This window comes from Octopus bimaculoides, chromosome 6 (assembly GCF_001194135.2).
Source record: "Octopus bimaculoides isolate UCB-OBI-ISO-001 chromosome 6, ASM119413v2, whole genome shotgun sequence".
In the NCBI taxonomy this organism is placed as follows: Eukaryota; Metazoa; Mollusca; class Cephalopoda; order Octopoda; family Octopodidae; genus Octopus; species Octopus bimaculoides.
In genome coordinates, this window is record NC_068986.1 from 72645092 (window position 1) to 72657051 (window position 11960).

Sequence of the window (11960 nt, forward strand, 5' to 3'; positions counted from 1 at the left end):
ATATATATGGTAGTTGTCTGACGAGGCACAGAAAAACTACACACACTTATAGCATGAATGAAGAAAGAAAGAAGAGGAGAAGATAGGATGAGAGTAACAAATTTTGTTCCCTCTGCATGGTTCAAGGAAGATGGGTAGAAGTGTGAAAGAGTAACAAAGAAAGAAGTATATGAACAGACATGATTAGAAAAAGGGACAGAAAGAAAGATTGAGATAGGGTGAAAGAAATAAGTGGTGTTGAGAACAAGAGAGAATTATTGAATGGTGGTGAGAACAAAAGAAAAAGAGATATAGCAAGAAACAATTAGGGAGGAAAAAAAGATAGAATGACCACAACAAGTGGAAAGAACATGATATACATATATATACCTTGCCTACCCTGAAAAAATAGATTGACAGTAACATTTTCTTTTTATGGCAAAATATGCACCTAATTCAATAAAACTTTGAAGGTTACTCTGATTACTATGCTCAAAATGGAAAATATTTTATTTTTTTGTAGATTAGGTAGGCATAATTTGCCCTTGCCTTTCAATCTCAGTATTAAAGCTATGTATAGAACTGCTGTAGTACACGTGGTGCGTACATTCCTACAACGTTTTCTTTACGTGCTATAAAGGCAGAAGTAAATCTGCCTCCAACTTAGTCGTGCGCCTGTGTTTCACTTATTTTTTTGTGTGTTTTACTACATAAACATCACCAACTGCCTACTTTGAGTAATTACTGATAGCACATGCCTGATATATATATATATATATATATATAATTATTATTATTATTACACATGCATATTTATTAAATGCACATGGCTAAGCTATCTGTCTTTTACAAAAACTTTTATGTTTTTACTTTTCACTTTCTCCCTTCTCTGTTATGTCTTTACTGCCTTTTCACCTTAATTTTTTGAATGTGAATCATAGCAAATCTACATGAATTTATTATTTCAAACTTTTTTGTTTTTGTTTATTTCTTAAATTTTTTTATTGCATTTCAAAACCCATATTATCATCATTGTATCCATTTTTCCAATGTGTGTGTAACTTAGACAAGACTTCTTAAAACAGTATTCTACAGCTGGATGCCCTTCCTAATACCAACCCTTGTTTGTTTTCTAGGTACTTTATCCTCTGGTTTTCAAATGTTGCGACCACTAAGTTGTTGAACACAATGAGGTTGTCATGTCTTGTCGAGGACATAACAACCTCTGTAGTACTGGTGTCACAATAAAATGCAGCTAGTCACTGAAACTATGCCAAGCTTAAAAATGTTCAAGGACACATTGTCCTCTGACCTACTGAGGAGGACATTAGCTCCAAATAAAACTGAGTCAAATCATAATGACCCATCCAATCCATACCAACATAGAAAGTAGATGATCATGATGACAATGATGGCATGTTTATGTACAATTTTCCTCTACCAAATTTCATTTCAAAGCATTGGTCAACTTGAAGCTACTGTTAAAGACACTTGCCCAGGGTGTCATGCAATTAGACTGAACCTAAAAATCATGTGTTTTTTGATATCTAAGAACAGCAAGACTGACTTGTGTTATTTTCATCAGAAAATCTGGTCACCTTGATAGGAATTTTTGCCAGGATTTGAAAATGCTGTTACACTTCTTATACATTTAAGCAAAGTTCTAGTAGCTCCATTGTACATGAAATTGAGGTGTATGAAACATTTTGTAAAGCTCACGCTAAAGATAGAGGAATATTGAAATGCTTTTACCATAAGTTGTAACTGAAACAAGATTAAAATTTGGTATTTATATTGGACCATAAATTATAGAAATGAATTTTTAAAGTGGGTCTGAAATTAAGTTTGAAGCCTGACTAACATTTTTTGGAATGGTAACAGAAATATGCCAGATTACAAACAGCTGTCTAAAACCATAATTTAAGTGTGATTGTAATAATGCATTTTCTACATTTTAATCTCAACTATTATGACTATTATGGCAACTACTGCAAAATCTTGATAAGCTCAGCACCCCAAATGACTTAGTTTAATAAAAATGAACAAATCTGGAAGGAAGTTTAGGAAGTTTTTAAGGTAACAAGGTCAGCTTGTGCTCCAGAGCCTAGCAGAATACTGTACAGTGTTTATAAATGTTGTCTGAAATACCTTTAACAACACTGGAAGATGCTGAAAGTGGTCTGGTGGAGGGGAAGAGTTACCAACCAGTGGAGCCATACCAAGGATGTTTGGATTTCTAAGGGAACAAATTCTAAGATCAAGCAGTTTAGGACCATCTCATTATTAGCTTTGAAGAGGAGATATTTTTCAATATCTTGTCCTGTCAACTAACAAAGTTCCTTTTGAAGAATGATTGCATTGATATATATGTATAGAAAGGTGGAATTACAAAACATCTGGCTGCTTAGAGTGTACAGGGGCAGCCACATAGCTCGTAAGAGAAACAAAAAAAAAATGCAAGGGAAATCTGGTGGTTCTGTAGTTAGACCTCACAAACACTTATGGTCTATGCCACACTAGCTGGTAGATGAGGCCCTTCAATGACACTATGTTTCTAATATGATCAATGACTTCATTCTGGATTATTATTGAAACTTCTATTTGAGAGTTATTCCTGGATCCACAATATCAGAGTAGCACAGGCTAGAGAATGGAATTATAGCTAGTTTGGTCGACCTTTTTTTGCTCTTGCTATAAGCACAGTAGTCAATAGTTGTTGGAGGCATGTGTATCCTTCAAGGACTTGAGAAACTCATCTCATGGTTAAGGATGAGCCTCAAACCATCAATGTCAAGGTCCTTTGTGTTAAAGAGAAGATGAGTTCTACTTCATCCTATCTGAAATCACCATTCCAACATTGACGGAACAACCCGTCAAGAACTTGGGAAAACATGTCAATGCACCCTAAAGGATATAGCTGTGATCAGTAAAACCAGCTGAGACCTTGAGATTGAGCTTACAATGATTGATAAATCTGTTGCTTGGTCACTTCAAGGCTTGAATATATCAGTACACTATTCTGCCCAAGATTTTATGGTTCCTCTTACTATTAGATATTAATATCTCAACTGTTGTAACTAAGGAGCCTAAGCAGCATTATTCTGTATGGACCACAGCAACATTTTAGGAGAATTTGTGGTCACACACACACACACATAAAAAAAAAATAAAAGACCTGCACTACAAAAACTCCAAAGATACTAAAGTAGCAGCTGGCAATGAAGTCAGAATTGGCATTTCGGGTGGCAGAGGAATAGTTGAAGCACTTGTTTCTTGCTGGGATTATATTGATAAGGCATTCAGGTTTGGACTACTTTCTAACTTGTGAAATTGGTAACATCAAATGAAAGGAGCCACATTTTCTCCAAGAAGTTTGTGCAGGTGTGAAGGAAGCATAGGCTAGCAGCATGGTGGGACTCTGCCAACAAAAAACTTGGACAAGTTGGGTCAACATATGATGACTTTGGCAAGCTAACATCTGTTGCATCAGATACCTATGATACCAACTGCCTATGACAGCTTACCAAGTCAGACCATAAAGAGATAGTTTTTATAAGTTCTGTCTTCATCAAAACAATGTATGTTTAGAGATATGACAAATTTGGAGGATATGTACAATTGTAATTATCAATATTATAAAATCCAAACATTAGACAAGTGATATTATAAAATCCAAACATTAGACAAGATGCCACAAAGTAATACTGCAATAATATTCTTCACACATGTTGGGACTTGATCAATTTCGGCTTGGTTAAGTGAAAACAGGGGTCTGATGTTAAAAGACGTGAAACCTCCTAAAACCCTGGGAATATTACTGATGATGATGCATCTCAGAACATCTGTGTGATGAATCTTGGAACTAAGAATTTGACTATTATATTAGGCTATTATGGCAAACACAGTGAAGAGCAATGTGAATGTTTAACTACATGTTAAAGCCAGTATGATGATTTATTATGTTTAGCATTGAATAGTAAATATATAAAACATGCGTCAAACTAAAAAAAATATTCTATCTTTAAATATTTTTAATATTTCCAAAACAAATCTGATGTGATACAAAAAGAATAACAAATTCAGAAAAATCATATAAAAATTTCTGACCTAGACTTGAGTTTGACTTAAGTAAATGAATAGATTGTTGAAACTGGTACTTTTCATTTCAGATATTAAATGTGCTTTGCATTTAGACACAATATACCATGTAGTCCAGGAATTGAATCCACAATCTTATGATTGTAAGCCTTGCTCACTAAGCACTAAGCACTAAGCTACATGTCCTTTTCTAATTTGAAATTCATTTTCTAATGTTTTTTTCTTATTTGTTTTATAGAATGTGGTGGACAATTACAGGAAACTTTGGTAACTTACTTCCAATAGATTGGTCTAAATCATATGCAAGGCAACTGCATACAAGAGCCTTAAATCTTTCAGAAAAGAAAGTAAGTATAAATCTAAATTCCCATAGATAGTTGATTTTTTTTTTTCTTTTTCATTAAGGATTTTTATTCAAACATTACCTCAATATATTTAATGCATTTACATTCTTGAAGAAAGATTCTTATTATTGATTTGTCTGGTGGTTTGAATTTGTCATTGTGTGATAAAATTGAGGAAATTTGAATTTGAATTGTTACATGTCAATAGCTTAAAGGAACAGATAGTTGATCATTTTAGAAGAGCAATATCTTATGCAAGACACATCAATGAAAGTAGAGAAGACAGATACTTTGTTCTAAAGTGTAGACAATATAGTTAAGTTGTCATCATTATCATCAACTACCTAATAGATAAATCAAAACTGATAAATTCTATTCAGTCACTGCAGTAATATGTTCTACTTTTAAACAAATGCCTTTATGTGACTTAAAATATATAGTTGGAAAAACAATATCAGTATGTATGCATATAGTAAGATAAAACTATATTAACTGTAGGTTAGCCTAAAAGATTGATCAGTTGTTATGTGTCGGTTACATTCTGATTTTGAAGCCTGCCTTATTCCTCTACTTTGAGTTGATGGAATGAGTACTAATAACAAATGTGATCAAAATTTAAAATCAAACTGTAGATCCTTCAAATATAATTGATTAGCTTTTGTCTATTAAACCATCCCCAAAGTATCCTACAAGAATTATCAAGCAATAAGAGATTTTGTTAAGAATAGCTCCTTGTGGGCAATAAAGAAATAGAAATAAAAATCTTGTATTGAACCAGTATTTTCTTAATGAGGATTTTCAGGCTCTGCCCAGTTGTTAATGTTTTCTATCCATCAACATATTGATCTGAATCTGTGCCATTTGTTATACACTTCTCCAAACCCTTTTAATTTTTTGGTTTATAAGATATTATATGACAACTAAAAAGAATTGCAAAATAAATCTTATGGTTTAAAGTGTTAGCAATAATCTGAAAGGTTTGACCATTTCACTTTTTATTATGTGCACAGTACATTTAGGGATTAGAATGTTGATGGTCTTATATTATTTTGGAGATTATATTAGTTCATCTGTTTCATGTCTTTTTTTCTATGCTGGCATGGATTGGATGAAGATGTATTTGGAGAAGTATTTTACAACTAGATACTTTTTCTATTACCAGCCCTTAAGTATTTTTCAAGTTAGAAATTTTTTTTCTTCCACTGGCCCTCAAATGTGTAGAGCTACAGGATGTATTGTTTACTGGGAAAATAAAGATATCACCATTTTGCTCAGGTGGTAATATGCAAGGAGGCAAGTTGTCAACATTTATGCACACACATGCTTATACATGCATTTATTTATATATATATATATACATACTTGAAAAGCTTCAGTTTCTGTCTATGAATTTCAAAGTATTAGTTAACCCAAGGTTCCACACTGTAGGATAGAACCTAAAGCATGTGGTTACAAATTAAACTTCTTATCTACACAGCCATGCCTGATAATTATATTCGTAAGGCAGTGGTTTGAATTTTAGAGAAGAACATTTGTGAGGCAATTTTTAAAATTTCAATATTAGCAACTCATACTGTTTCATTCCTCTTTGTTGTACTAATGAGTGTCCTACTTCCATTGGCAAAACTGAAATTCTCAGAAATTATAAATGATGCACCATGACATGTTTACAAAACTAGTCCCAGACAGAAAGAAATTATTCATTTAATATGTTGAGCAGTATATTAATAATTCTAAGTGCTTAACCAAATTTAGTATTCCATGAATATTAAATTTTGATTTAGTGACATTTTATTGCTTTGATAAGATTATGAATAGCAGTATTTTGCTCTATGACAACTGAGTAAAATGGAAAGCTTTCAGACAGGCCATAATGAAGAACTGAAATGTCTAATGAAATTTTGTAAATGGAAATCCATAATGACCCACAATCTTTTTATTATTATTATTATTATTATTATTATTATTATTATTATTATTATTAGAAAGTCCCAAGCAAAGTGAAAAGCCACTTTGCATAAGGGACTATGAAGAAGGAGAAATTAAGATGAAAGAAATGAATTTACTTTAGACTTGAAAGAGTTTAGATCATAAGAGGAAAACAATAAGATGGAAGAGGGTTCCAAAGTTTGGCAGTTCAAGGAAAAAAGCTACAATACAACAATAGAAAGACTAAGCTTCTGCTCTTTTTCACAGTTAAAGTGAATGTTGTACAAATGAATGCCAAGTACTAGGTTTCGATCCCATTAAACCAGAGTCCTGAAGACATATTTTTCATCAACATCATAGCATCTGAAAGGCAAAACATCCAAAATATCAATATGATGCAAGCAATGTAACATTGAAGTTTTCTTCTGTTGCTGTAAAACCAACATAAGCATGTACTTTTTATGTGGATATATCGTATATGTCCTTAGGATCTTGATTATATGCTTTACTTTATCTTCTTTTCATCTTGTTATTATGATGAGAATTTCTTGTTTCCATCTCCATACAGTAGATGTCCTAGTGTTCAGATTTTTACATTTGAATAAGTTCTTCAATTTTTTATAGATATGTTATTGTCCACTGGAATTTATATTTATCGATAATATTTTTGGCCTATTGTCTTTGATTATATCTGTCAAAATGAGAACTGATGTGTTCTAAAGCAGAGAGCAGCAACAGATGGGCTGTAGCCCACAAGCAAGATACTAAGGCTCCAGACTTTTCTATAAGAATTTGAAATTTAATGTGTTCAAGAGCCATTGAGCAATTGATGGTTTTTACACTGTCTTTTGTGTCACGGTTTGTTCAATTTTTGTTCACATAACCAGTGGTGAAAATGGGCAGATATATGATATAATTTAATGTAGGCCATGAGCAAATGTTAAAAAAAAAATCAAAAGTAGGTTATTACAAAAAGAAGCTACTAATCTGTGTTCTAGTGTTGCATTCATTATTACTTTGTGACATTTTGTGGTTTGTATTTATTCAACTCCTTAGGAGTTGAATCATTGATGTAACCATGATGTTCTGGTGATCTGATGAGCTAGCTTTCTTTATTTGCATTGATTTGCAAATATACTGTTGTATTGTATAGTGCATAGCATGTATATTAATGCAAACATAATTTTATTCCACACTGAAATTATTACTACATGAAGAAGACTGCGAAATGGTTGTAATCCTAAGGCTGTCAAGTGATTAAATAAATATATAAATCTCTCATACCTTCTGACTTTTAATGGTTTATATACACACACATACGTGTATGTGTGTGTATATAAGTACTGGGGTCAATTTGTTCAACTAAAATTCTTCCAGACAGTATCCCAGCATAGCCACAGCTGAATGACCGACAAGTAAACAATAGAAGAAATTGTTTTAGCTTTTCTCTCCATTAGATATATTTGTAACCTTACAATAGCTATCATATAATAATCTTCTAAGTGGAGAAAGTCTCTGACTCCTTGTATTCATGATAAATATATTCTCTGTTAGATTTGGTGACTGTACTGTCATTATTTTCTGTTTCATTTGTTTATTCTTTCTAATTTCTTAACTTTGTTTTTGACTATACTGTAACTACAACTTAAAACCTCTAGATAATTTACACCTAGTATATTTTTTAGTTTTTACTTTTAAAAATGTAGAATTTTGTAACCTGTTTTCTCATTGTATTCATTATTTCTTAAATATTTGTGGATTTGTTAACAAGTTGTTACTTAAAGAGCCTTGACACATTTTCTAGACCTGTATCACATTTCCCTCTTGTATCCATATATCATCTCTAGAAATGTTTCTAGATTGTCATCTTCAACATATGATATCAAAACATTCATGTGAAAGAGACAGGTTTCACTATATAGCATGCCTTCATTCAGTCTGGTTTAGCATGTTGATTAACAGTATTAGTACCAGATAAGACTTCATTTTATATTTCCTCCTTTAACTTGAAGCTGTGTGATTTCCTATTTTCTCCCGATGTATTATTATTATTATTGATGCTATCCATTTTTGTTTAGAATGCTTTCTTCACTTGAGTTAACCAGTTAAGTAATATTTATGATTTATGGTTAGTTTATTAATAGAGTAAATATCTTGTAGAGTATTGGGGAAGAAGGTGCTTTCTTTTGTGGTCTATAGATTTTGTATGATTTAATGTCTATCAATTTTATTTCATGTTCTCTTTGTGCACCTATTTAATACTTGAACTAAAATATCGTTGTTGATGTCTCATCACTTTCTTAGTTCACCTTTACTTTATCTTCCTATAATATTAACAATAAATTCTAGTATTAACTGAGTGTGGATTTAATCAACTATACATGTCTACTTTAGATTTGTATTCATGCAAGACATTACTATTATTGCTTCAGAATGTTACATTCTTTGTGTGCCATGCCTCATGCGTTTGTGTTTTCCATAATCTACTTTATTTGAATGCTATATGCTATAATCCTTTCCACTGTAGGTATAAAGCCTGAAATTTTGGTGGGGGCAAGTTAGTCAATTACATTGGCCCCACTGTTACTTATTTTATCAATCCCAAAGAAATTGAAGGCTATGTAAACCTCAGCAGCATTTAAACTCAGAATGTAAAGCCAGAAGAAATACCACTAAGCATTTTGTTCAACACACTAACAATTCTGCCAGCTTGTCAACTTAATGTTATATGTCATAATGTGGATAAACTTGATATATCTTTGTTTCTTTATTTGATGTATTTTCTCTTTATTGTTGTTCTTAGTCCTAGTGTACCTACTGGAATTGTTTGTTCTTTTTGGTCTTCATATCGTATTTGTTTCTACTTGTAAGTCTGCATACTTAAACAGTTCTTTATCTCTTCAAATTGAATATACTTGTAATTAAAAGAGTTATCCTAAGTTTATTACTAGTCTCTTTTACAGGAGGGTTTACTCTTATCTATCAGCACCTACAAATATTGCCTGCAATGTATGTTTGTACCAACTGTTTTCTATGCCAATTTTGAAGTGTTGGCACTAACAACTATGTGTTCACTTTAATATGTTTGTTGGTGTACTCAGATTTTGCTAAACACCAGTAATTTTTTATAACTTTTGGTGGGCAGGTTCTGATCTTGTGCTAGAACCATTTCAAGGGAAGCTGTTAGACCTGAGTTTTGGAGCCAGTAGTATAATTCTTGTTGGCCTCCTGTTTCTCTTGTAATTTCCTTAATTCTTATATCAAATTATAATTTGTCGTTGTCAGTTTACAAATTTCCTCCTTGCATTTTTGAAGTTTCATGCTTTTTTTATGTCCGTTTTTTTCATGCTAGCATGAGTTTGACAAATATATTATTGAGACATTGTTTTACAGCTGAATACCCTTCTTATTACTAACCTTTAACTGTTTTTCAAGTAAGGTATCTTTTATTCTTTGTTTCAAATGGCACAAAAGTAGTTGACAATTTGTTGACAGGGGAAATGATAATATCACAGCTTGTAGCACAGCAATATAGTAGTGCATGCAGACACATACACAAATATACAAACATACATACGTATGTACATACATCTTTAAAATAGTCAGTCCAGGCCAAGTTTATGCTTTTCTTCATCATTATCAACAGTATATTGAATTATTACCAGTAGTTCTCAATTTATAAAATTGTAGATCTAATTGTCATTGTGAAATTTTTAGGATTGTGAAACAGTGTGTTATAGAGAACTGAGATGTCATTGGAAAGAAGTGTATTTAGAATAATGAAGGCACATGCACCATTACTGTGGAAGGCAAAAAAGTGGCATGGATGTGCTATTATGAGATCCTGTTCAATGTGGAAAATGCATAGAATAAAGAGGGTCTACTTCATGCTGACCTTACAGAGGAACCAGCATTTCAAGTTGACAGTAGCATGGTAGATAAAATGATCAAGGGAATAAAGAGTGAAAAAGGAGCTGGTTCATCAGGGATGGATCAAAATATTTAGTTAGGCCAGATACATAATTACATCAAGTAATACAAGAAGGTATCATACCTTGTAACTGGTATTGCAGTATCATCACAAACTGCTGCAAAGGCAAAGGAGATGGCTTAGAGAGAGAAAATTATAGAGGAATCTAACTACTTGAACAGGTTATGAAGGTCACAGAGAGCCATAGCGCAATTGATTCATAACAGAGTAAACATAGATGAAATGCAATTTGGCTTCATGCCCAGAAGAGGTTCTGCAGTAGAAATACTGCAGTTCATTTCCAATCTTCTGTGAAAACATTTCAGGCCATGGGAAAATACTGTCTTGCTTAGAAACAAATGAGTTAGCAAGAAAAAGGGTGTCCAGCTGTAGAAAATCTGTTGCAACAAATTCATTCTGACCTATGCAAGCATGGAAAAGTGGACTTTAAAATGGTGAAGCTAGCCTCACCATCACATCACCTTACATGTCCCCAAGTGGATTCCAATCTTTTCATCACCACAGCACACACTCCTCTGGGTTACTTCTATTGCCACTCTTTATCTCTTACCTTTATTTTACTACCTGCCCTTACACCTCTAGGATATCTTCACTGCACCTACCTATTTCCCCCCAATTCCTCTTTCTCCATCCTCTCCTCTGCTCTTCCTCGTCATTCTGGAAAGTACTTCTATGGTACCCAACAATATCTTTTTTCCTCTCATCCTCTAACCTCTCCCCCTCAATTTCTCTTCTCCCTCAACACCTTTTCTCATCTTTCCCCTTCTGACTTACCACCATACTTCACTTCAATGACTCATTATTCCTCTCCATCCTAGTCTATTGCTCCCTTCCTGTCCCCTTTCTCTCATACCGTCTGTCCATACTTGCCCCTTATAATGTCACCACTGTCTCTAATCCCTTCCCTTTCCTTTGTTCTTTGCCAAACTCCCATCTTATTCTCTTATCTACAATTTTTCATCCCTTCACCTTGGACCATTGCCCCCTTCTCTTCTGGCCTGTCTCAGTTACAGAGGCCTCTTTAAGCTCTTAATGTTGGTACTATGAAGAAAACACCTAGAGCTTTCTGTAAAGTGGTTGGCATTGGGAAAAGCATCCAGCCATATAAACCATTGGTGCATAATGTCATCCTCCAATTCACCAAACTCATTCCATCTGTCCAATCCATGCAACATGGAAGCCAGCTTACTATGATTAAGACAGCAAATTCCAGAATCTGTAGTGTATCATCAAATACTTTGTGTGTCATTGAATACCTTGCAACAATCACACTTGGATGGTGCTCTTAGCACTCTACTCGCACAGATGACAGTCAAGCAGTGCTGTCATCGAATTTGATTTCGATTTCACTTGCCTCAACAGGTCTTCGCAAGCAGAGTTTAGTGTCCAATGAAGGAAAAATATGCATAAGTGGGCTGGTTACACCACTGGCATAGGCCACGGGTTATGGTCTCACTTGGCTTGCCGGGTCTTCTCAAGTACAGCATATTTCCAAAGGTCTCGGTCACTAGTCATTGCCTCGGTGAGGCCTAATGTTTGAAGGTCATGCTTCACTACCTCATCCCAGGTCTTCCTGGGTCTACCTCTTCCTCAGGTTCCCTGAACTGCTAGGGTGTGAC

The 11960-nt window shown here is 33.7% G+C and overlaps 1 protein-coding gene across 2 annotated transcripts in view; it reads left to right on the forward strand.

Moving 5' to 3' along the window:
- The window catches only part of LOC106873561 (fasciculation and elongation protein zeta-2), a 73291-nt gene that overhangs the window by 17582 nt on the left and 43749 nt on the right, over positions 1-11960 (forward strand). For both annotated transcript variants that reach the window (XM_052968869.1, XM_014920987.2), the window contains exon 2: positions 4316-4424. In XM_052968869.1, the coding sequence (XP_052824829.1) occupies positions 4316-4424 (109 nt within the window). The remainder of the gene's footprint in view (positions 1-4315; positions 4425-11960) is intronic.